The sequence below is a fragment of the Ornithodoros turicata genome, chromosome 5, assembly GCF_037126465.1.
Source record: "Ornithodoros turicata isolate Travis chromosome 5, ASM3712646v1, whole genome shotgun sequence".
Lineage (NCBI taxonomy): Eukaryota > Metazoa > Arthropoda > Arachnida > Ixodida > Argasidae > Ornithodoros > Ornithodoros turicata.
Window position 1 is genome coordinate 27,819,472 of NC_088205.1, and position 26,807 is coordinate 27,846,278.

A 26,807-nucleotide genomic window follows, 5' to 3' on the forward strand; every position below is an offset into this window, starting at 1 on the left:
CCATTAGGATCTAGCATTCTTGAGCCGCGAAGGTACCGGATGTCATCCTTCAGTTGACACAGTAGTTATTCCGGTGACACTGGAAACAAGTCTGCTAATGTCGCAGATTGCCGAGCGTATACCGGCCAAGTCCAGTATGTCTGACGTATACATCACTTGCTCTGATGTGCTTGCCACTGTGACTAAGATAATATACAGGGTGCTCTGGTTTAGAGAAATGTAAAGTAGGTCGACACATTGCAGGACTGATCCAGGCATGTCTTCCTCACATTTCATGGAAACGGAGATTTTCTCAGCACCCCCTCCCCCCAGGCACCTCCAACACCCTGTCACAAAATACGTGCGAAAGAAAAAACAACAACAACAAAAAGCCAGAGGATACGGGTGTCACACAACCTTATATAATTTCACGCCCCAATTGAGTTGAAAATCATGCATCAACATTGTTTCATCGATTGCCACGCATGCACTCTAATGTGACCGGTTCCTCTGCACAATATCGAGGAAGTAGCCTCCCTTTCTGTTCTGTGTGTAGCGTTGTACGGGACGACGAACACTGGGCAGCTTTCAGTGCCGTCAGAGTTCAACTGTTCGCGCTGTTTGTTCATCTATTTATTTTTCGGTACCCCAAAGGTCCTCGCGGGGAAGGGCAATTCGTTTCTGTTAAATGCGAAACACTCAGACAGAGACCACTTGAAGTCTAATTGCGAACCTGCTCAGTAAAACCTAAATATGCTTACAAACTTCGCCGCTCAAGTGTATCGGAGACCTCTTTACCAGATGCGTATTTTACTACTCTTTCTTTAGTTGGTCTTCTTTATTTACTCGGTTTCACTTTGGTGGAACAATAATCATCATTTTCTTTCTTTTATTCTGTTCACTTCATACATAGCGTCACACATCGACGACGAATACAGAATTCATAGCGTCCGGGCGCCCATGAAGTAATTCCAGTTACACATATGCAAAAAACACTCCTGAAAGTTCATATTCATATGGGGGACCAGATTAGAGGACTCTTAGATTAAGGTGATATCATGGAAGACATACAGGGGACCTTTCCTCGTTAACGATAAACATCTTACAAAGGAATATCTATTTCCGACAGCACGTCGCAAGTGCAACTATACAATGCATGTAAGAAATCACTGCATACAGTAAAGTGTAGGCGCCATATCTGGCCAACGCATGGTGTGGACCGCAAAGCGCAGGAAAGCTGACACAAGGGCTGATGTTGTTTTTAGAGTGAAATCCTATCAGAACCCCTTGCCTGGTAGAGCTATCAGCCCCAGCCATTAGGTGGGGTGATGTGCACAGAGGAGTCCAGTATACCGGAGCAGGGGCAATCGTGCATGCCTGAATTTTAGGCCATAAGGAGAAAGTCCTTTAGGGTTTTATGGTCTTCCACGGGGTTTAGCGGTTTCCCTCGGCTATGAATACGATGGCCGTCTGATAGGGACCGAAAAAAGGTTACGGCTTGCCTCGTCGGCATTTCTAAGCAGCCACTGCGCCGATGAGGCAGACATGGCGCGACTGTATGGGGCGACACCAATAAATCCTTTTTTTTTTTTTTCGTGTCACTTTCAAGGTAGACTGAATAAATTTTGTCTAGCAAACGACTACACATGTTTAATTCGACAGAGTACGGGCTAGAAAGATAACAAATACCGGCGAGTTCCGATGAAATCGCGCTACCATTACTACGCTACAGCGAACAGAACACGCACTGGAGTTGGGACAAAAGCTTTATAGAGTAAAAGTTTATGGGGACCTCATGGACCAGTAGTTTAGCTTCCCGGGTGGCGATTCAACGTTGCGCCAAGGCTTTGGTTCCGTGTGTTTTGTCTAGAATTATCCAATTTCTTTTTGTTATAATGCAGTCTTAATAGACTGTTGGTAACGCCACCATGAGGTTATCAACCTACCGGGATCAATGTGAGCGGGCGTGACTCATTGATGGATTGATTGATTATTTAAAAGAAAACCAGGGAGAAATTGAACTTGTTTCCTGACTAGTTCTACTACTCCCAAAACAAAACAACAAACAACCCAAAACTCAGAATCTTACTCGTTGATTGGGTTGAGCAGATTGAGTACTTCTAAGGCCAGGTTATCAACGGCCTGCTAACACCATCTGTTGTCAAGCATAGCACCGTTCGTCATTGGGGTCAATTGCATGCCGACCTCGAGGACTCGTCGTCTTTTGTTTGACGTTGCCCACCTCTGTCCACCTCTGCCCACCTCTGTGAGGCCAACAACGGCGAGCCCTTTCACCAGCAGCATCACCACCACCGTCGTCTTTTGTACTGCTAGCAATTAATTTGTGTCTTTGCATTTGTGTGTGGATTTGTGTTCATGCCTACAGTGTCCCAGAACCATGATGTATGAACCACTCTTCTTGTTAATGCAAGTCGGAAATCAGACACAATGAAACTGCTCTCTTGGAACTTTCGCCTCCGTGGCCTTTTTTTCTTATGTAGTGTATGTAAAGGATTGAATAGCTGGACTACAGAACAACATATACAGGTATGAGGATGACTTCTCTTCGCCAACCAGACCGATAAGATGAGTAGCCCAGTCACCTTTGTTGGATGGCTAATATTGGTCGTGTATTGCGCTTGTACTTTTTGTAGTCCTATATACATAACTCCTCACGGCGAGGAACTGTGGCGACAGCGAACCAATAAATAAAGAAATAAACCAAATCACCTCGTGCGGTCTGCGTGGCTGCTTCAATGAGCGCGGCAGTATGCTATTGAGCGTGAAAAAGCGCCCTAAATGAACCCGACAACCGATTCTTCCACGTGTGAAAAGTGCTGGGCAACAAAGCCGTGCAATAGGACCACTATTCAATGCCCCAACAAAGTTTATCCTGGGTATTAATCAGAGTTCGAGGTAACTCGTTACTGTAACTAAGTTCTCTTTCTTGTTAACTTGTAACTTAAATCGGTACTTTTGCGCCGTGGTAACTTTCAGAGGAACTCGTTTCTTTTTCAGGTAAATGTGCCGAAGTAACTTAAGCTAAGTTCCAAGTTACTTTTAATTCACTTCTCACTCACGTCCACTTATTTTCTTGCTTTCTCTGCAGTTCTTTCATGGCATATGCCATAAACGGTGATATTCAATCAATGACAGTATTCTATTCAGGAAGTAAGAACCGCTGGCTTTGAAATGAAATTGAACCATTGGGCGCCCACAGGGAGTAAGATGCAAAGCGTTCGAATTGGTGGGTATAAACGAAAACGTTCTAAGCATGTTGCACTCCTCCGCAGGCAAATCAAGGTCGAACTGAACTGCTCACGCACGCTGCACCTGTGTTGTGCTATTTTGTGTGTGAAGTAACTTGGAAGTAACTCGTTTTTTTTTATTAAAGTAACTCCATAACTGCGGGTTACATTTCAGGCTGAAGAACTTCGTTATTAACTTAGTTACATTTTTCGCACGGTAACTTAACCCGTAACGAGTTCTTTTTGACGGGTAACTTCTCGACCTATGGTATTAATGCGACATACCGGGAGCGCACCTACTTGTTCTTCTTCTCTCCCTCTCTTTCCTTTTCTTTTTTTTGCTATCCAGCTTTGTGTTTGCCAAAGACAGAACCTAAAGAATGGCATACAGCAGAATACATTAATCGGCGAAAATGTACCATGCGGCGTGGTTGGTAGCAGTCTTAGGAAGTCACTAATACCTCTGCCACAAGGGCAGAAAAAAAAAATGATATGCCAACGTCTAATGCCATTAGGATCCCGAATGGCATTATCCACGAATGTCGTGCCACACGTCAGTTCGTAACGACGTCAAACGCCATGACGTCGATGCCGCCCCCATGTCGCCGTCATGCGTTCTTTTGCTTTTCTCGGTGAACATTTCAAGCAGCTTCATTTCTTCCTTTTTCAAAAAATACTCGTATAACCCCAAATTATGAAATAATTTTGTCCTGCACTGTACCAAGTGGCTGTATATGCAAGAATACAATTGTTACTCTGCGAGGGCAATGGGAGCGAGAGTGGGCACTTCATCGGCGAATGAGCTGCGGCGACCTCATTAAGCAAAAACTGTCATTCACACATCTCCGTGTGGCACCGCACGAATGAAATTAGGACTTAACGCATTAAGCAGTCAACGTAATTTTTCGTGCCCGTCTGGCAGAGGGTAAAGCCCTGCGCTGATGAGCATTTTTGCATCCACATCCACCCGCAAAAAACGCGTCACTTTGCTTTCTAACCTTCAAATCTTCTTGCCGTCAGAACCTTCTTCATTTTCCACACTACCGACCTTCCCGAACCGCATTCTCCGGGTCTCTTAATCAGCTGGACTCTCGCCCCTTCTCTCTATCAAAATTGCTTGGTCCCTGGCCGAATCCAGCCCACCAACGCTCTGTTCTCAAAGCTCTTATGACCTTTCTGGACACAATCGGACTTCGATACTTATTGTGAAGGAGCTCATTATTTCATTCCTACATCACCACCAGCAATGGGGTAGAGTATCTCCTCTGGCAATGGAATTCCCCATTCATCATCTTAAAAGAATGTTGTTGTTTCCAGGAAATAAAATTTATTTCCAGTCGGCACGAAAGAGCGCAGAGACCAGAAAGAGAGGATAACAAAAACTGGTGTCACCGAACTTCGTCCACACAGGCGACTTCCTCTATCTTATTCTGACAGTGAAAACAGCGGAGTGGCATAGCCTCTGTAGCGAGGGCAGGTATTGAGCGTCCATGATGCCACCAAAGAACACACGACAGCAAGCACAGATTTAGCTGCCTCGAAAGAATACACGGCACCAATCACAGAGCTTGCAACTAACGGAGTATTGCAGGCTTGTGCCTGTTACTGAAAAAAAGTAGTTGATTACCGTTACAAATTACTCGGCTCAAAATGTAATTGAGTAACGAGTATAAAAGTAACGCGTTGCTGGGGCCGTTACTTTAAATTCATGCAAAAATTTCCACCCCCTGTGTGCTCTGAAAAAAAAAAAAAAAAAAAGATGGAACTTCCAAGTGACTGGGACAGCTCAAATAGCGCGACAGACCCGCGCGCGAGAAGTAGCAATGATTTTTTTCCGCTTACTACAGCAGAATAACCCAACAAAGACACAATAAATTTCCTACAGAGCATTGTTATTTTGAGTCAGACTCTTAATTGATTACTCAAAATTGTAATCGAATTACCTGAAAAATTACTTGTTTAAAAATGTAATTGATTACTCGAAAAAATACTCAAAAAGTAATTGATTACAAGTAACGTAATTACTTGTAACGCGTTACGTACAAGTCTGCGGAGTAGGTAGGGTTTATTGCGAGTGGAACGCAAGATCGTCTCCGAACGCAACCTCTACTCGAGACGCCCGATGTCTCCTCTCCCAGTCGCGCGTTCACCTTGTAGTCGGTGTTAGGAACCTAGTGCTAAGAAAATTTGCGGAACAATCTCGCGGTTTATCCGCATCCTATATGCGCCACTGATCCGCTCCATTACCAACCGCATCCGACCCGCTCCCAATCCGGTGCCATCAGCATCCGACCCGCAGATCACAGCAAGCGTCCATATTTCATCCGAACCAGCAAGTTTCCTGCGGATATCCGTGGATATCCGCTTCCAACCGCGGATGGTGCAGGGCTTTAACAGGGGGTATAGGTATGGGGGGGGGGGGGTCGCCCCTGTACCATAGGCAAGGTGCTGGGCACATGGTCCAGTAGCGTTGGTCCAGTAAGGATTTCCTGCCCTGTCATCAAGAGGCCTCTCCGCCATGATTTGATCCCCTGGATCCTCATCTCCATCGTCATCTCTCACTATCTACAAATGGTACTGGGGCAGCGCCCAGACTGCTGGCCGGCATCAGCCCCATCTAATCATCGTCTCTTTATGTTTGTGTGTGTGTCTCTATACTTTTGGAAACCGTTTATATCGTCTTTACCTACCTGTTGCCCAGTGCGCGGTGTTGATGATTCAAATGGTTCCTCAGATCCAAAGAAACCGATCTTTTAAAGGGATATCTGAATTTGGAAAAGTCTATCGCCACTATTCAGAAACAAGCACGTAATGTGGAAATGACCGCGTTTCTTTCGAAAAACCTCGATGCGGCATCGCCAACTGAATAATTTGAAAGGTTGAAGCAAAGCAGTCGAGGCAGATTACTTATGTATTTTGCCCTCGAGCAACCGCGATAACAAAGATTTTGGCAGGTATATATAGATAGAGGAGTAGGTACATAGAACTTCTTTATCCACATGCAATGAGGCAGGACTCCAGGAAAACTGTTTCTTCAACAGATTTACAAGTCGTATATAACGCCTGGTGTTTTGTATGGTACCCATATTGAGTGGCTGTTCAGCGTGGGTGGGGACGTGCTTGCAGTAAAGCTGGACGAACTTGCTAACGTAAACTTCGTGCAGCAGACTCGCGTCGCGGCGATCTCAACGGCTAGCCCTGGCGTGCGGTGACGTCAGGGCTTCTAACCATAATTTCTACTCCTACTAACACTTTTTTTTTAGTGCTCCCATGGTTCTTTAACTATGGTTGCTATTTGTGCAAAGAAACTGTACCTGTACCTTAGTCACTTTTTTCCGTGTAATAACTGTAATAGCCGCGTTTTAAAGTGACTTTTCCAACGATCCGAAGTTATATTCAGCCCGTCTGATATCGTTTATCGGAAGGGTTCGTTGACATCACAGAGAAGAGAAGGGAGGGAAGGGGAAGATAAATTTCCTGTTGAGACACGAGATATGAGTTAAATAGAAACGAAGGACAGGCAACTGCCACGGATTTCTACGGTATTCTATGCATTTTATCGCCCTACGCATTTCCGAATAGTGGCTTTAGTGGCTCTATGTATTTCAGAATAGTATTCTTCGGTGTCAGTTTTTTTGCACAATAAGAACGACAGGGACAAATCCTGCCCTCGCACACGGTGCAAATACCTCCGCGTATAAGATATCTATTGAATAGTTGGCAGGCTTCGTAGTTACGGACGATATCTCCGTTACTCGTTTTTCATTGTTTGCTGCATTTCATGTCCACCCACCAAATGATGTACGTTTTCTTTCTTTGTGTTCACAGCGTGTGGACAGCGATAAAGAATGGACTACCATAACCCTAGAAGCTCCCGCTGTTCGTTGATCCACGAGTACGCTTTCACACAATCCCAACGATAAAGCATAGCAAATCCATTTGTCACTCCCTCGCTGATATAAGGGACGTTCGAGTCCAACGAAGAATGTATACAATGAAAGGCGGAGATTCATTCATCTGCAGGGCTCCCTACACAAACAGGACGAAGGAATGAGAATGTCTGGGATCTATTACGAGTTATAGCACTACAATGAGAAGTGCCGAACACTATTGGGCGTTAACATAGACGCTGGGCACGGAACAAAACTACATATAAAGTAATCTATGTAGTTCAGGAATAAATCACGCTAGACACACACACACACACACACATATACGTGGGGTGACGATCTGATGGGCCATTCACCGTTGCTATGACAGTACACTGCCTTTTGTGGACGGGGTGAGAGAGGGATAACTATGAAAAAGAGTCCTGTAATGGCCAGAGTTAGCTCAAGTTTTCGGCCCTCCCGTGCCTTCTAAAGTAGAACTTGACAGCATGACGTGCCATTAGTCAGCTATGAGATACTACACTCTTAAAAAAACTGTATTGTAACTTCCTTCCCTTGCCACATATATCACTCCTTTTTGGAATGTACAATTACACTCAAAAAGGAGTCTCCTCAACAACAACAATAAACGAAGAAGTGACGATGGCATGAGATGTTTCAGGGAGTGAGAAGACCCACTAACTCCCTACTGAAGAGTAATTGTACAGTCCAAAGGAAGTGATAGTATATGTGGCAACGGTGTACTTCCCAAAAAGGAGTTACAATACATATTTTTTTAAGAGTGTAGAATGGAATTTGCAAAAAAAGGAAAAACATAACATGTTGAGTCCTCCACCGTCGGTGCCGGCTACTCCGTGCTGTATCATTCTATTTGGTAGCAGTGTGATGTACGCCTGCTTGCGACGCTGTACATTACTCGTATAGCATGAATGCTTTTGTAACAGAGCAGGGCGTACTCTCCGCCGATCTCCTTAGACATAGAAGGACCTTCCAGAGCCGTCGGTTGGTTTCGAGATTGCAGCTGTATTCCATTGTGATTTACGTGTAGATGCAGTCATCCGCATCTACAATGCGGGTGACTACCCGTAAGTATGCGGAAGTACCCGCATACTTCTCAGGGCGTACTGCCCGCAATCTTTCGTTCAACAGAATCTCCTAGCTTGGGAGACGAGGAAGACGAACGACATACTCGCATCCGCGGTTTCGGTATACGCTCTTAAAAATGATTGCGTTGGTGGTACTGCCGAAAGAGCCCGCTTCTAAAAATGAACTTGACGACCTACTTGTTGCGTTAAAGGGAGCCAGCCAAGAGATATGGCTGGTCTTTCACTCTGATGCCAATACGTATAGTTCTTGGTGGTGGGCCGTGTCTTGAAATGCGCGGCCTATAAAACGGTCGTCGGGGTAGTATCGCTTGCGGTGCTGTTCCGGAAACATTTTTCTTAAACCTTCTCAATCTGTCTGTCTGTTGGCGTAGCATACAGACCTCACTTTTCCATCACGTTCATACATGTTCACTAGCACACAAGTTTTAAAAGCCATGTCTTCGTACCACCTGTAATTAAGCGACCCACTGAATAATTTTTTCCCATACATTCTCTCTGGCAAAAGGGAGAGGTGCGCAGACTAACTGGTGCATGGTGATGAATGAACGAATAACTGAGAGACACGGGACACACAGAGAGACTCTTGAGAACTTTTCGTGTTTGTCTGCGTGTCCCGTGCATCTCGGTTATTCGTTGGGGGGGGGGGGGGTTGGTGATTGGTAAAATAACAAGGGGAGGTTGAATTCGCGCAAGCGAATTCTACTACCCCAAAAAAAAAATGAAACGGCACGATGGCACCACAGAAGCACAGAAGGTGCGAGCGCACCGCAAAAGTTCACCCGGGCGAGCGTCTCGACCGCGACCACGCAGGACCGAGCGCGCCGTTCACATCAAGGATCATAGTAATGTCCACGCACCGTCTAGTATAGGGTTTCTAGTCCAGATTTCACAATGAAATTTACAAGAGCATTGAAGGCCGCGTCCCTGTGCTTAGCGTCCCATACGCCTAGGACTTTCTCTATGCTGAAGTCCCTGCTGTCGAGATGGCCAAGGGTCTGCCTCAAGATGCCTCCTTGTGCAGCATGTTTTGGACAATGCATGATGATATGTTCAGTGTTTTCCACTGTCCCGCACAGTAAGCAGTTGGGCGAGCCCACCTTGCTCACTTTATGAAAAAACTGGCGACCATAGGGCACATTCAGGCGTAGACGATGTAGGAGAGTTTCTATGTGTATGGGCGTTTTTGAAGGTATGGTAAAATTCAGCTCCGGGTCTAGCGTGCGCAGCAACGGATCACTGTCGGCTTGGTGCCATTTTGTCCTGCGGATGTCATCAGTCATAGATTTTAGGAGAGATTTGATGTCCTGCTTAGAAAACGTGACTAGATGTTCTGTCGATGACAGGTGTGCGATGTTCGCCATTTCGTCCGCCTTCTCTTACCACTTATGCAAATATGGCCAGGTATCCACTGAAGAATGACGTCGTGACCGATGTCTGTGCACTTGCGATACACTAACAGGAGGTCTCGTACTGTTGACGCCGTACGGGCTTTTTCCAAGAACGATGAGATAGCTTCAAGGCCGGCTTTAGAGTCGCAGTACACTATCCATTGCGCAGGCAGCTCGAGCGTGGCAAGGTAAGTCATGGCTAGCTGTACGGCTACCAGCTCCGCTGTCGTCGATGATGTCCTGTGAGACAATCGTGCTATACCTTCCCTCTTGTGCTCTGGTATTACAAATGCGGAGGCAGACCCGGATAGAGTCGTGGACCCGTCGGTGAAGATGGCTACACGGCCTTTGTGCCTTCCCATCAATTCGATGCAGTGCTGTCTCATGGCCAAAGGCGGGAGGCTTGTCTTTTCCTGGTTGACCCCGGCCACGGTGGTACAGATAGGAGGTGTCTGTAGCGTCCATTGAGGGTGTGGGTCCGCTTGTTGCGGCCGTGCTGTTGGCAATGTACGTCGATATGGCTTTTGGCTTTTATGGCTTTTTTATGGCTTTATGGCTTTTAAAAAAGAAGAGTTTCGGCGAAGCAGCTTCCGCACCAGGGGATGGTGATCGTGCTGAGTGCACAGGCGAAGGTAATGCTGAATCGTTTCACGCACCCTTAGTGCCTCGAATGGTCGTAAGAATGCTAGCGTACAGTCGAGGGCATCTTGAAGCCGCCGTTGCAGCGCTGGTAACTGTACGCCCGATGTTCATAGGCAGATGTCATCGGCGTACATACCGATGTGTATATTTTTGTGCAGGTGCTGTGGAAGGTCCGCCATAACCACATTGAAAAGCAATGGACTGAGAACGCTGCCTTGTGGCACTCCACTCGGGAGGTCGTATCTGTCGCTGTCTTCATGTATACGGACCACCCTAGAAGAAAATCCGCAACCCAACGTAGGGTCCGACCCTTGATCCCGCGAGCATACAGTTCATGGACAACGTGGCTGTGGCTTACCGTGTCGTACGCTCTTCGGATATCGAGGAACACTGCGACCGTAATCCGATCCTCGGCGCGCTCGTGTTCTGCAAAGGTAATTAGGTCCAGGATCCCGTCCATGATGCACCTGCCTTTCCGAAAGCCGGACATGCAGTCTGGGAATTGCTTCTCTGTCTCTAAAAACCACCTCCAGTCGGTTTAAAACCATATTTTCTAGCACTTTACATACACAGCTCGATAGACTTATTGGCCTGAAGGATGATAAGTCCCGGGGTGATTTCCGTGGCTTTAAGACCGGGATGATCCTGGCTATTTTCCACGATGTGAGAAGTTCATCATCGTACCACCTTTTGTTAAAGATATCTAGTAAAGACTTCTGTGCTGCGACATCCAGCCAGTGGATATGTTTGTACGTGACACCGTCGGGACCAGGTGATGATTTGCTGCTTCGTGATTGTGTCGCTGCATTAAGCTCGGCGAGAGTGAAGCTCAGGCCCAATGCACCTGTAGAGGCATCTTCGGTCAGTATTGTAGTGTTCTTGGCGATCTCTTCCGACAGGCGATATGATTGAGTCTTTGACGCCTCGGATGGCCTAGTAAGCAGGCTGCAGAATTCGTTTGCGATGGATCTCTCATCGGAGCTTCGGTGCAGGGCAAGTGCTCTGAACGGGTACAGTTGTCTATTTGTTGATCCAAGTGCCTTTATCATATGCCACACACGTGTAGCGGGGATAAATGGTGTAAGTGTGGGAGCAGAACGACTGCCACTCTTGCCGGGATAACTTTTGTAAGTGACGCCGGATGAGACGCTGGAGACGGCACTCTTCCCCCCGCGATAGTCGCATAGGTTCCCAGATCGGCGGAATCTTCTTTCTGCTCGTCGTCGGATTGCTCGCAACCGTTCATACTCCACGTCAACCCGAGCATACGTTTCGGGCACTGAGACTACCTTACAAATATCCTCCGCTGTGCTTTTCAAAGCAGTAATAAATTCTTCAGTGGTTGTTGCGCCGGCTATATGTTGAGCAGATTGGGACTATACTAGGGGTTATTCGGTTATTCGTTCCTTCATCAACACTCTGTCTGATAGAGTCTGTGAAAAAAGGGGCTACCTCCATAAGTAGTTCTCTTGCTTGATGACAATACACACCTTCTCTCACTTGTTCTGTATATGCTTTGGTCTCCCTTCAAATCCGCGTAAGCGGTGGAGGGAGCCAAGGGGGAGCCGGTCCTTCATATACTGGAGAAGGGCCCCCTTGATAACGCGGTCCGCCCCCGGGTGGGCAGTGTCTTTGAATGCGCGGCCGATAAAAAGGTCGTCGGGCAGTACCGCTTGCGGTGCTGTTCTGGGAAGATTTTTTTTAAATCTCACCTTGTGAGACAGATCTCGCGAGCCGAATCATCATCACCATCATCAGCGCAATAAACGCTCGCATTTCGAATCCCCACAACCTGCAATTACGCCACCCACGGATCCCAGTGAAGGCTCCTGTGGGATGTCTTGCATTGGGAGTTCCGTGGGACGGCCTGCCTAGCACTTAGTTGATCCTGCTCGTCGTTTTTGGGGCGAGGGCAGTACTATTTTTTAAATGGGATGTGGGCAAGCTTTCGTTGGTCCCATCCTACAGTTGGCAATACCACCCACGGAATAAATTTTTTCCACACACACGCTCCTAGCCAAGCATAATCTCGAATAGCAAAGTTCTCTCATTATGTAGTTTATAATTGCCCAAAGGGTGGGTGGGGGTGGAGGTGATGGTGATAAGGAGTCGCCGTTGTCGGCCTCACGGAGGTGGGCAACGTCACGACTGACGCCCTGGAAAATATGCGTCCTGGGCCGACTTCTAAGGGAACTGTGCCGACGTATGTCAGAAAACGTCTGAAGCAAACAAAGGAAAGACCCCAGACAACACCGGGATTCGAACCTGGGTGTCGGGATGACGACGACGAAGAAACTGTTTCGCGCGTGTGTGTCGGGGTGGCCTGTCGGGGTTGGTCGAATAAGCACTTGACGTTCTGACATTCTCGGGAGCGGTAGTCTCTTGCCTGACCTAACCCGCTCGAAATCACGACATGGTGGCAGCGGTGCCTACTGCAAATGAGTCTACGTGATGGCAACCACAGACCTACCGGCACACGGGGATGGAGCCGCCCCTTCGCCGTGTAACCCTATTGCGATAGCCCTTCCCGAGAAGTTTGACTTCCGGCGCCCGGAAACTTGGAAACGCTGGCTTACCAGATGGGAACGGTACAGGATTATATCGGGCCTCAACAAACAGAGTACAGATAGGCAAGTAAATTCTTTCCTCTATGCCTTGGGCGGCGAAGCCGAGGATGCCCTTGTCGCCACGCGACTGTCGGACGCCGACTCGAAGGAATACGATAAGGTGGTCGCCGCGTTTGACAAGTACTTTGTTCCACGTCGGAACATAATCTACGAAAGGGCACGGTTTAATCAGCGCTGCCAGCTGGAGCAGGAGCCGGTTGAATCGTTCATAAAGGAGCTCCACCGTCTTGCGGATTCTTGTGAATTCGGTGCGCTGAAGGCCGAACTGATCCGCGACAGGCTCGTGGTTGGACTGCGGGACCGCTCGCTGAGCGAAAAGCTGCAGCTGGATGCAGATCTCACGCCGGACAAGGCAGTAAACACAGCCCGTAACTCTGAGGCAGTTAAGGGCCAGCAACAGGTGCTGCATGGAAACGGCGCGGCTCAACGGACAGATCTAGACGCTCTCACAGCAGGTGGAAGGGTGCCCTTGAAGCCCACTGGTGGCCGAGACAGCGTGCCGACAGAGCCATGCGGTTGGTGTGGCGGCACACGTGGCCATCCCAGAACGAGCTGCCCAGCCCAAGGACAGACTTGCCGCCTCTGTGGAAAGAAGGGACATTATGCGACGGTCTGCAAATCTGCTAAGAAAGACAGGAAGCAGAAGGAAACACGACGAGGTCGTGCACGGGGTGCGGCTCGGAAAGGCGCTTTGGAAGAGGTGTTTCTTGGAGAAATGCACCTCTCGCCGGCATGTGACCCGTGGTTCATCACAGCCTCCATGGATGGGAGACAACTCAAATTCAAGGTCGACACAGGTGCCGACGTGACTGCAGTGCCAGGAGCTTCGCTCCCGCCAGACGTTTGTTTGAAGAAACCCACGAAAGCGCTCTATGGACCTGGGAGGATCAAAGTAAAGACCATTGGGCAGACAAGAGTTAACATATCCTGGAACGGAAACACAACGACGCAAGACGTGTTCGTCGTGGATGGCTTGCAACATGCCCTTCTTGGAAGGCCTGCCATACGAGCACTAAACGTTCTCCCAGAGTTGCTCGCACTAGAGGACAGCACAGGAAGCGATCCTGTGTTCTCCGAGTATTCAAGGTTGTTTGGTACCCTCGGACAGCTCGCAGTCAAGTACAAAATTAAATTGGTACCCGGTGCGACGCCACATGCTGTGACCTACCCGAGACGCGTGCCGTTACCGTTGCTCCCTGCCGTCCATGACGAAGTGCGCCGCATGGAGGAACTCGGCGTGATACGGAAGGTGGAACACGCCACAGAATGGTGCGCCCCAATGCTGGTGGTGAAGAAAAAGAATGGAAAACTTCGGATATGCGTTGACTACGCAGAGCTTAACAAACAAATAGTCCGGGAGCGTGTCATGATGCCAACAGTTGAAGAAAATCTCAGCAAGATATCTGGCGCAGCCGTCTTCAGCAAGCTCGACGCCAATGCTGGTTATTGGCAATTCCCCTTGTACCCGGAAAGCTCCGAGTTAACGACCTTCATCACGCCTTTGGGACGATACCAGTTCCTCCGCCTGCCCTTTGGCATCGCCACAGAACCAGAGTTCTTTCAGAGAGAAATGTTACGAATTCTGGAAGGCCTAGCAGGGACTACTTGTCACATGGACGACATTCTGGTTTACGGGAGTAACCGCAAGGAGCACGACAAACGCCTGGACGCTGTGCTCCGGAGACTTAGTGACGCAGGTGTCACTTTCAATAAGGAAAAATGTGAGTTCGGAAAGCAGAGGATCCAGTTCCTGGGGCATATCCTATCACCAGGGGGGATATCCGCCGACCCCGAAAAAACCGAAGCGATCCGGAAACTGCCTGTTCCGGCGTCACTCAGCGAGCTCAGGGCCTTGTTCGGGATGCTAAACCATCTCATGAAGTTTCTGCCGGGGCTGTCCGAAATCAGCAAACCTTTGCGGGATCTGCTTGCATCCGACGCCGCGTGGATCTGGGGCCCACAACAGCAACGTGCGTTTGACAGCTTGAAAGACCAGCTCACAAGAACGCCTGTGCTGACGTACTACGATCCCGGTCGTCCGCACACTCTCTCAGTGGATGCGTCTTCGTATGGCCTGGGCGCAGTATTGCTCCAGGAAGACCAGGACGGCCATGCAGCGACGACCTGTTGCTTACGCTTCCAGGGCCCTGACGTCCACGGAACAGCGGTACGCGCAGGTGGAGAAGGAGGCCTTGGCTATCACATGGGCGTGCGAAAAGTTCCGAATGTACGTTCTCGGCCTCCGTTTTCACGTCGAAACCGACCACAAGCCGCTGGTGCCCATCTTTTCGACAAAGCGGCTGGACGATCTGACGCCTAGGCTACAGCGGATGAGGTTACGTACCATGGAGTACGATTTCTCTATTGATCACGTGCCAGGAAAGAACCTGCACACCGCAGATGTTCTCTCGAGGAACCCTGCGCAGCTTCCCCGGGCTTCGATTACGAAGCCCTTGCCATCGAAAGCCTGCCGGCGTCCAACAGCATGCTGTCGCGCATTAGACAAGCTCAGGAGGCAGACAGGACTCTGCCAGTTGGTGACTCAATACAGCGCTACACAGTGGCCAGAAACAAGAGATCTCTCTCCTGAAGTTCGTCTATACGCAAGCGTTGCAGCCGAGCTCTCCGTTGTGGACGGTCTTCTCCTTAGGGGCGCCCGTCTGGTCATACCTCCTTCGCTTCGGCATGAAGTTCTCGAGAAACTATACGTGGGCCATCAAGGCGTTTCAAGGTGCCGCGCTAACGCTCGCGAGACAGTCTGGTGGCCAGGAATCAGCGCTAACCTTCAAGACTTCGTGCAGAAGTGCCCAACCTGCCAGGCACACAGGCGGCCAGGCGCCGAACCGTTGCTTCAGACTCCGCTTCCGGCAAGACCGTGGGAGGCAATCGGCATGGACATTTTCTACGCCAAGTCCCGGAACTACCTAGTCGTTGTCGATTACTTTTCCAAATTCTTTGAGCTAGCGCCACTGAAGAAAACTGCAACCGAAGACGTCATCTCGAAGCTAGAGCCGATATTTGCAAGATTTTGGGTTCCCGACGTGATCCGCTCGGACAACGGACCACAGTTTACGTCGCACGACTTCAAACGGTTCCTGTCCAAACACGACATCAGGCACGTGACGTGGAGCCCCTATTATCCCCAGGGCAACGGTCAGGCGGAACGAACAGTGCAGACGGCGAAGATGCTACTTGCAAAATCGCCCAATGTGCACCAGGCGCTTCTAGCACACCGGTCTACGCCTGTACAGTGCGGTTACTCGCCTGCCGAGCTGCTGATGGGACGAAAGATCAAGTCTACTGTGCTGACGACGCCCGACAATCTTATTCCACAGTGGAGCCACTTGACCGAGTACAGGAAGGCGTACCACGAGGCGCAGAAGTCTCAAGCGTCCACGTACGACACTCGACGGAGGGCGTGCGAACGTCAGGAGCTGCCCAGCGAAACACACGTTAGGATCCTGTCTGGAGCAGCAACACACGGTACGATTTTGGGCACAGGCTCTACTCCGAGGTCCTACGTCGTCCAAACAAGTGCTGGGGTCGCAAGGCGCACAAGCAGGCACTTGCAGGCGGATTCGAGCTCTCATCGGGATGACCAGGCGATCCAGCAGCGCCACAGTGATCAAACAACGGGGAAGACCTCCCACGCATCTCAAAACCAGGCTGAGGGACTGAGAACAAGGTCTGGGAGAATTGTGAAAAAACCTGAACGATACGGTGCTGTAGCACCATAGAACTGTAAATGACGCTTAGGGGAAAGTGTGTACTTTATCTTCAGTGCAACAATTTCTAAAAGGGGGAGATGTCGGGATGACGACGAAGAAACTGTTTCGCGCGTGTGTGTCGGGGTGGCCTGTCGGGGTTGGTCGAATAAACACTTGACGTTCTGACATTCTCAGGAGCGATAGTCTCTTGCCTGACCTAACCCGCTCGGAATCGCGACACTGGGTACCTCTCAGTCTCGATGTCGGAAGTCCCCCGTTTTCAGCAAATGAAGGGAGAGAAAAACGTTGTCATACGGGATGATGGTTGGCTAGGAGCGTGCTACGCGGTGATACCTCTGTTTTTAGTGTGTACGCTCTTGAAACAGGACTTCACTTCATAACAGGCTCAAAAATAATTGTGCAGAATGATACCGCTATCACTCCTAATATGTAGAAGGCGCCGAGCATACGCTTTTTTGTGATAACTAATACAACTCCCATACGGCTCCCATTCTGAGCAATCATTCGGGATGATGGTTGGTTCTGAGCCTGTCATGCGGCGAGCCAATCCTGCCATTAGCCCCCCCCTCTCTATTATGTCGGCGCAATCCCTTTCACGAGCACCACCACCACCACCACCACCACCACCACCACCACCACCATCTGTTATGTCGGCACAGTACCATTAGAAGTCGGCCCAGGACACACATTCTCGAAGAGCGTTAGTCGTGATGTTGGCCACCTCCGTGAGACGGTAAGCTCTTTCATTAGCACCATGACAACCATCTGTTTTAACAGTGGACTGTGTTCGTGAAAGGGCTCGCCGTAGTGGACTAAGCGCAGAACTTCCCCGCATAACCCGTTCAAAACCAACCCGGTCACTCAGGTCCGGTCATGATATCGTTTTCTTTCCGATTCGTTGAAAACGAGAGGCGTACGCCCTCTTATGACACTCCTGCGCCACGAAAGTGCGTAAGCTCTTTCCTCGCAACAACAACAACAGATAAATTATGATGAATGGGGAAATTCGCCACATGAGGTGTGAAGAGACGACTATGTATAGTTCGGCGCAGTGCTTGGTGCAGAGCGGGTTATGCGGTGACCTTCTGATCTTATATCGTTGGTGGTGAAGAACCAACCAAAATCTCAATTTTGTTCAGCTCACTACAGCACACCTAGAACTTTGTGCAGGTCTCTTTACATCACGCGTCCAAGTGGCGGAAAAAGTATGAGGTCAACACTCTTAGAAATGAACTTCACCGCATAGCACGCTCCTAACCAACTGTCATCTCGAATGATATCGTTATCTGCCCTGATTTGTTGAAAACCGGAGGCGTACGCCTTTTTTGTGACACTTATGCTGTTCATAATTGTCACAAAAAGGCGTACGTCTCCAGTTTTCAACAAATCAGGGCAGATACCGATATCATTCGAGATGATGGTTTGCTTTGAGCGTGCTATGCGGTGAAGTTCATTTTTAAGTGTGAACGGTACGGTCCTAAAACAGAACTTAAACGTTCTCTCGCCTGTAGTACGGCTTTTTGTGACACTTACGCATTTATGTTAATTGTCACAGAAGACTCACGCCTCGCATCTTCAACCAATCAAGGCTGATAACGGTATCATTATCTGCAAAGGTGGGCTTTCAGCGTGTCATGTGGTGAAGTTCCATTTTCAGAGTGTACATGCAGTGCTTGAGCAGTACAAATAGTGCCCGTGTAGCAGAAGCCGTGTTCCTGCGAGTTGCAGTGGACTAGTGGAACTTTCAGCAGTTTCGCGTATAGGCGCCGCATCCAGCGCGATTTTCTTACTCTCGTAATTCTTCCTCGCCATTTCCCTGCCTCACCGGTCACCTCCAATATATTGGTGCTGCGGTATTTAATCAACAAAGTCTCGGATCGAACGCTACCAAAGTCATCACAACTCTCGTTTTCTACTTTATTCTGAAGGTGTAGCCATAATCATAAATGGGAACAAAGGCATTGTATAGCCATTGCGATTTTCTCCTCTGTAACTGGCTTCCTCGCAATTTCATCGCAACCTCACCAGCCACCTCCTCGGTACTTATGCTATATTATCTAGTCTGTGAAATCTCGCCACCAGAGACATCACAACGCTTATTTTCTTCTTTGTTGTTGCTTAATTTCATTGAGGGGATAGTCATATTCACAAATGGGAACGGTGTTCTAAACGAAGGACTGCAGAGCATCTCCCGAAAATAAAATAGAAAGACAAATAACGCAGAGAATGATCGTTAGAATTCACGCATATTGGATTACTAGTAGTTACCAGAAGTCCAAAGTACTCCTCGCCTTTCAAGCGAACCGTTCGTGTTCCGATTTCACCTCTAATTTCTACCACTGTAGAGCCTGCCAGCTACCACGTCTAGTGCCTCATACTTTCTTTCACGTCCCAAATTAGCCAGCGACGAAAACAGAAGAAGCGAGTGGCATCTCGGTTTGAGGACCGCATAAGCAGAACAATCCTCGTTGCTAGTAAGAGAGATAGGAAGGAAGAGAGAGAGAGAGGAAAATGAGAAAAAAAGGAAAATGAGAACGCGTGCGTGGATATGTCGGGTGACTAACTTTGCAATATTCTTCACATCAGATTGGAGAGGCTTCAATTGAGTTTGTGCAAACAAGTCCCTCTTGTTGGAGCGACTTGCAATCCGCTTTTTCTTAGGCTCCTCTCTTCGTCTTTCTTATTTTTTTTCCCACTTTCCGACGGAAATTTCTGTGGGCTTTCCACTTGTACCGTCGCCCGTAAGTATTCAATACGAAACACAGATATGAAAGGGGGCCTGCTGTATTTCTTGTTTGCTAATCTGCTTACACGCACTTGTTTCTTCATCAGATGTATCTGAATGGGCAATGTTTAGGGATTAATTGCAGCGCATATAGGGAAATGAGTTCTTGTTCAAAACGCTCCGCTGAAAGATTGTTTCTTTTCTTGTTACTCTTCCCAATAAGGTTTACTTGTTTTCTTTCTCTTCTTACTCCTTCCATAGTATTTACATAAAGTGCGTTCGCATCTTTCTACGTCATGGAAAGTGTTAAGCAAACATATTTAGCCGCTGAAATGGCAAACGGAAAACGAGCAAAGAGAATGTCCTTACACTGGAGTAAATTGAGCGTTCAGTGAACATTGCGTACCGTGACAGCGTTAATATAATTTTGATTTAGTCCTTCTGGTGGTGGTGGTGGTGCTTGTGAAAGAGCTCGTCGTTGTCGGCCTCACAGAGGTTGGCAACGCTCAGGGGGAATGTGGGTCCTGGACCGACTTCTAAGGGAACTGTGTCGACATATGTCTGACAGCGTCTGAGGAAAATCCAGGAAAAAACCCAGGCAGCACAGCTGGCACCGGGATTCGAACCCGGCTACTTCCCAGTCTCGACGTCACAAGCCAGCAAGCTAACCACTGAGCCACGCGAGCTTTTTTTTTCTTTTGTTTTTTTTTTTCAATCTTGGATTATGGTTTATGATGCTACGTACAAGAATGACTTGAGTGAATGAGTGAGTGAGTGAGCCATGCGATCTGGTAGTCTTTGCGGCTTGAGAGTGTCGCCGGTGTACTAGAACGCGAAATGTATATTGTTTAAACAACTCCTAAACACAATAAGTGAATGAAATGGGAGACCTCGAAGACATGACGCAGTCAACACTTATGAAAATATTTCTTAACTATACCCTCCGGCGAGCATGTAGTTCTAGCTACGTTTTTCTTTCTTTCGTTTTTCCTCGTTCGTGTCCCCCCCTCCTCTGTAGTGTGCGATATGCGTAGTACTTCACGTATTGTGAAGTCATAAAAGGAGAATACTTGGACCATGCATTCGTATCTATAAATTCGAACTGAACCCTTGGTAGTATACACGTTGCAACTAAAAGCGCTAAAACCACAGGAAGGACGAGACAACAGAGTGCCTTCTTGTGGCTTTGGAGCCTGTATAGTTACGGTTCCTCTTGAGTTTGTTAGTTTGGGTTTTTCCGAGGTTTTCATATTTCCTCTTTGTTTTAGTTCTCCCGAGCCAATGAGCATTAGAGTAGCCACTTTATAGAGCGCGTCGGAACTATCGTACCCACGTCTTCTTTGCACTATCCTACAACCCTAGGTAGTTAGTTGGATTATTGCCCGGTTGCAAGTGTCTATACGTGTACTCCAGCTTGGGGTGGTGCCCGTTTTTCCCGATACGATGTGCTTGACTTGCACGTATTTTGACAACATTGTCGCCAATGACAGTGATACTAATGCTATTTCACTATTTTCCGTCGAGTCTGCTCAGTTTACACAAGAGACCAATACAGTAGTTGCGCTTATATTGTTGGGGCCAACGACATCCTTACACGTCCTTGTCCGTTAAAGAAGTTGGAGCAAAGCGAAAGTTTCTTGGGAGATGCCCATGAGGACTTTCTTAAGCAATTTTCTCTTAAAGTAGCAATAAAGTAGCTATCCTACTAGCCTAAGATGGAAGCCATCAGCCGAGATTCGTATCACGAACCACGCATTATTCCCTCGTGGGCCATCAGATCGACTTCGGAGGGCGCTTGCGAAGACGTCATTCGGGATGTCGGGCAGACACAAGTTGTACTGTTGCGTCACAAACTGGGTTTTGTGCTGTAAGTTCTGCGTGATCCGTGCTTACATCCAAAAAATTTCAGTGGTACCTTTTTAGTTCATTGCGCTTTTCGAAAAGCCACTGGTTTTCTGTAAGAAGTTACGTGCACGCATAGGGAAGCTTTCCCGAAAACCAGCTGCAACGCACTGCGTATATGTTCCTGGACATCAAGGAGTTACAAGAAGCTTCCGTACCGTTGTTATACCCCTGACACATGGACAGACTAGAACTGTTTTGAGGTAAGAGTCCTTAAAGGTTTTGAAGGACCCTTTAGTGAAAGGAGTTCGGGTCGCTCTCACACGACAATGGCTATTCTATACTGACAATGGCAATCTCGCTTAGTGTTTCCCTCAGCGCACTCCGGAACTTCAAATCTCTCCTCTCAAATCATCGGTGATATGGGCGTAGACTTCAACATTATGTCCCTGTCCACGGAGGGCATCTAAATTGTCTTCTCATAACTTTGTTAGAGCCCCTCATATCCCTTTCCTGCCACTGCACACGTGGCAGTTTTCGGTGCGCTCGCAACTTTCGGTATTTTATCGTCACTCATCACAGTCATGATTAGTCAGAAACACGAGTATTCTCCAATATGTACATGCACGCGCCCAGGACTGAAGCAAGGAAAACACCACCAACAAAAACAATACTGGCGTGTGTAGCGGATACCGAGGATACGAGGGCGCCGAGCGGCAGGACCTGGCAGGTTGGTTCGACAGTAGAAAGTGGGAATGAAGAAATTTGAATATACGAGCTCGGCAGTGGAACTAACCGTTTTATTTGCTTTGTTTACACGGCTTCCGACAGCAGTGGGAGAAGGAGGGGGGGGCTTTTCAGATTTACCCAGCCCAGGGCGCAAACTCGCCTCGCGACGGCTCTGGTCACGACGAAGTCACACTGGCTACCCCCAGAACGATACTGTCCCCCTCCCCCTTTTTTGTTGAAAACATTTATGTGAATGATTACACAAAGCAGCACGCCTCCCGTTTTGTAATTCAGTTACTGTCACAGTAGTACTCGTCAAATGTAAGTGAGTTACTCTTACTTCATGCGGTGTCTGGTTAAAGTGACCGAATATTGCAACATCTCCAACAAGATTATGTTGTTCATACCAGCGGTTCATAATTTGCAGACGTGAACTAGACGATGCAGATATTTATGTGAACGATGAAGCTTATGTACAGAAAAGAAAACAGTTTGAATAGAGGCAAGAACGCACACCCAACATCGACGTTAAATTAGTCGCTATATATGGCGCTAGACGTAGTGTTCATCATTAAAGTGGTGTATATGTACTACCATCAATGAAATTTATAAAAAGCGAGGTTAAGATTCATTGATTGGATGTGATGAGTGAACAATTAAAACTTTGTCTAAAAATGTTACGTTTTCAATGCACGCTAACACACGTGCAAGATCAGTAGCCATAAGAAAAATGAAAAACCTGATCACAGTCCTTTCCTTTCTTTTGTTTTAATAAACATACCCCCCACCCCCCACCCGATCACAGTAAAAAAGCCGCAGCCTTTAGAAAGCGACAATACCGCAGAACAGCGAAACTACAGGAGAACGTAACTTTCCCCTCAGCACAAGTTACAGGCAAACCGAAATTAAATTGCATACAGTTACTCATTTTTCAAAGTATCTAAATAAGTAATGAATTGCTCCAAAAGTAATTAATTTCAGTAACTTCATTACTTGTAATTAATTACTTCACATCTCTGGTTGCCATAATGACAATCTACTGGATTGAAAATGCGATTAGAAGAAAAATATAGACGCCGCATCTAGATGGATGAGGGATCATGATACCTGTCGTGATATCTTCTCGTTTTACCTGTCGATGCGTTATCTACACACATCGGCAAGATTTGTGTGCGTTGAAATACATTTAATATACAGGGTGTCCCAGAAAACGTGTCATTGAATTATAATTAAAAAAAAAACTACGCCACCTAGAATCATGAGGTCAACGGCATTTGTTCTTATTAGGTTTTTGCCACCTCCTGATATGAATGTCATGTATTGTAAGTTTAATTATGTAAATATTTGCGAACTGAACTCGGAAATTTGCCAAGTAAAGGTAACTTTTTTACCCCATCAATATGAAAGGCGTGCCGAATTCACTCAATTTCATTATAATTGACAGCGATATTCACGAGCTACCCCATCGGAAAAAATAGCCGAACATCATGCTTTTCGGAGCAGCGCACCATAACGCGCGATGACTTTTTGAACGCAATCGCTCTCAGTCCGACGAAAGGAGGTTCCAAAGCCAGCCCACAGCAGAGTGATAGTAGAAAAAGTAACAGTCCCTAAAATTGGGAGAGGGAAAGCATTATCCCAGCGAAAGTCGGACGCGATAAGCCATGCCTGTGTTATCTTTTTCTGCGATGCCGGGGTGGGCTGGGTTTCCAACCTCCTTTCATCGGACTGACAAAGATTGCGCTGAAAAATTCATCGCGCGCTATCCTGAGGGAGCTCCGTATAGAGCATGATGTTCGGCTATTTTTTCCGATGGGATAGCTCCTGAATATCCCTGTCAATTATCATTAATTTGAGTAAATTAGACACTCTCTTCACATTGGTGGGGTAAAAAAGTGACCTTTACTTGGCAAATTTCCGCAAAAAATTATATAATTAAACTTACGTTACACGACATTCACATCAGGAGGTGGCAAAAACCTAGTAAGAACCAATGCCGTTCACCGCATGACTCTAGGTGGTGTCGTTTTTTAATTATAATTTAATGACACGTTCACCCAGTATATGCTATTCAGGGAACATTATAGGGTAGGTTCGTAAAGAACGCTCAATGTAAAAACGTAAATCACTTTATTCTGTTCATACACATTTCTCTCCTTATGAATAGCATTTCATTCACCGAGGAATGAATCCAGCGATTCCTTTCATGTGAGGAATTCTGACTCTTGCGGTTTGCGCATACTTGTTTAGCATGATACGGACGAAAGTGAACGCACATGACTGGTTTTCGAGGCAGTCATAGGGCTGCGAAAGGTGCTTTTCAGAAGACGGTGCTGCCGTTTATTAATTTTCTTTTCATCTATACATGCCTTTGTTGTCGTTGCGCCACTAAACTCCCAATCATCATCACCTATCCATGCCTTATTGTATCATCTGGAATGACACTTCGTTACATTGGATCTGTGGAAAAGCTCCGTCGTTTTTCAAATGGTGAAGTTTATTTCTTTGAGATTGAACGTATTACCCTGAGCTGGAGGAAACGACGACGTAGCCACGACACACGGCTTAGGTCCTATCTAGTTTTTATTTCCTTCTCGCGCAGACATGCTACGAATGAGTATCTACTTCCCTATGGATGTGGGTGGTATGAAATCAAAAAGGTTACCCTTGAGATTTTATCTTTTTGTTGCACAATAAGAAACACTGTGAGAAGAAGAAAAAAATATCGGAGAGGAGCATCTGCAACATTGTCGTCTTTTAAGATTTCGAGGAAGAAATAAAGTTACCGACGCGTGCGAAGAGGAAGGGGTAAGGACTCGCACGTGCCAGCGATGCTTTTCACGGTTGAAGAGTGGCGACTTCAGTTCACAAATCAGAAGTCACGTTCAGAGTTTTGGAAACGCGTGCTAGAAAAAGATCCCCTGCTACCTTGGGTTGCGATTGGAGGAAAGCTTTGTGTGCATCATTTAACCGTTCCCGTGCACGTCCAGTGCCTTGACCAGCTCCCGTGGCGTAGTGGCTTCGATGATGGCATTCCATGTCGAGGCTGGGAGGTGATCACCTCACCGGTTTCAAATCCCCACGCCGGCTGAGCTGTCTGGGTGTTTTTAATAGGTTTTCTTCAGACGCTTTAAGACAAATGTCGGTGCAGCTCCCTGTGAAGTCGGCACAGGACGCGCGATCCCCCCCCCCTCCCCCTGCGATAAGAGTGACGTTGTCTGCCTGAGCGTAGCCGACTACGGCAACAGTTCCACCACCACGACCAGTGCCCTGAATTTGTTTCGAAGTACTGCATGAGTATCGCACCAACTGACAGAAAAAAATTAAGTGTCTGAACGCTGTGTTCTTCTCTCCTTGTGCGCACCAATGTCGACCCATTCTTGGCCTTACGAGACTATCTTCCGTCCTCGACATCTGCCCCTTCCTTTGTGACAGAAATGTAGACTTTTGAATGGCCTCGCATTCACGCTAGTATCCCGGTCCTTCCTCGAAAATAGGCAATTAGCCCTGTGGTGGCCCAACAACTTGCTTTGACCCACCTCACCTCTGCTCATCCCCACTGCAGAAAAATCTCCACCGATGCCCCTGTAATGCCTGACGCATCGGGCGCAGCCTTTTACGTCACCCATACAGACCATGAACAGGCCTACACGCTGCCTTACCCCATGTCGCCCACCAAGGCTGAAGTCTTCGGCACCTTTACCCCTGGGATACATTGTTCCTTGCCGCCTAGAAAATGGGTCATCCTCATCGACAGCAAGGCGTCCCTCCTCCTCTTTATGTTGTCCCGCCCCAACGTCATACAGGATATACGCAGCCTGATCACACAGACGTACAACAGGCTCCGCGACAATGGTCATGTTTTGTACCTCCAATGGGGGCCCGGTCACGTGGGCCTGACCGGTAGGCGGTAACACACACGCAGACCCGGCTGCAGGACACGCTACCACAGCTGCCACTTACACGTTTGCCCCTTACAGTTTCGGCTTGCCACCTATCTATTCGCCCCCGGTGTGCTGCCCGTGCCCAAGCGTTCAGATCTGAGGTTGCCTCCTACAGCAATCACCCCTCAGTAGCCTTCTTCACTGCGTGTCACTGCAGTCGCCACGAGGAATCACTTCTGCACCGCATCCGTCTGAACGTTGCCCGCGCTCCGTTGGGCCAATCCAGCTCCCCCTTGTGTTCCATCCTGCACGTTGTGCCTTGGGGTAGTGGGCCGTATCACATGTGGAGAATGTCCCCATTCATCATCATTAATTTAGCTGTTGTTGTTGTTGTGTTCCAGCTGTGGCGAGGTGGCCGCATCCCCATTATCTTCTGCACTGCCAGCAACACCTTCCCAAGCTGCAAGCCCCCGTCGCCGTCTAACGCAGCTTGGGTGCAACACAATGTCCATGAAAAAATGGCTAGGAAGCAAGCGAGCTGGTGAAGATGATGCATAATGTAAAAAAAGCTGTGTTTGAGACTTCGTGTTGTGTCTGTCCCTTCGTGTTCCCTAGTCTCGGGGTTTTTACATGATACAATGTCCATGGTCACCCTTCTCAGTCCTGCATCCTCGACCTACCCAGCGGGCCGTCACCACAGCCCTGCTCCGCTTCCTGCAAGGTTCTGGTCTTGTGTCCGCCCTCTGACCAGGCTTCCTCGCGCCACGTCGTGCCTGGCTGAACTGACTGTTTTTCCTATTTTCTTCTTTTTCTTTCTTTTCAAATGTTTACTACCAGTTTTTTTAATAGCAAGCCGGCATCAGCCTGGCTGAGATTTCCTCTTTTGTTTCCTTTCTATTAAACAACCCCCCCCCCCCACACACACATTTTTGGCCTGCCTGTGAAAAGGTGGTAACTTCTATAGTTACCACCAGATCGACATAGCATCTGACAAAGGGTGTAAAAGGGTGGTAAAAGCA

General features: G+C 47.9%; 2 protein-coding genes across 2 annotated transcripts in view; one reads left to right on the forward strand and one right to left on the reverse strand.

Annotated features, from left to right (window-relative positions):
- LOC135395424 (prothoracicostatic peptides-like) overlaps positions 1–26,807 on the reverse strand; it is a 163,003-nt gene that overhangs the window by 90,646 nt on the left and 45,550 nt on the right. The gene's annotated exons all lie outside the window — the stretch shown is intronic.
- Positions 12,705–26,807, forward strand: part of LOC135395654 (uncharacterized protein K02A2.6-like) — a 50,101-nt gene continuing 35,998 nt past the window's right edge. The window contains exons 1-3 of the mRNA XM_064626750.1: positions 12,705–14,947; positions 15,024–16,565; positions 25,470–25,807. Coding sequence (XP_064482820.1) covers positions 12,705–14,947; positions 15,024–16,565; positions 25,470–25,807 — 4,123 coding nt within the window. The remainder of the gene's footprint in view (positions 14,948–15,023; positions 16,566–25,469; positions 25,808–26,807) is intronic.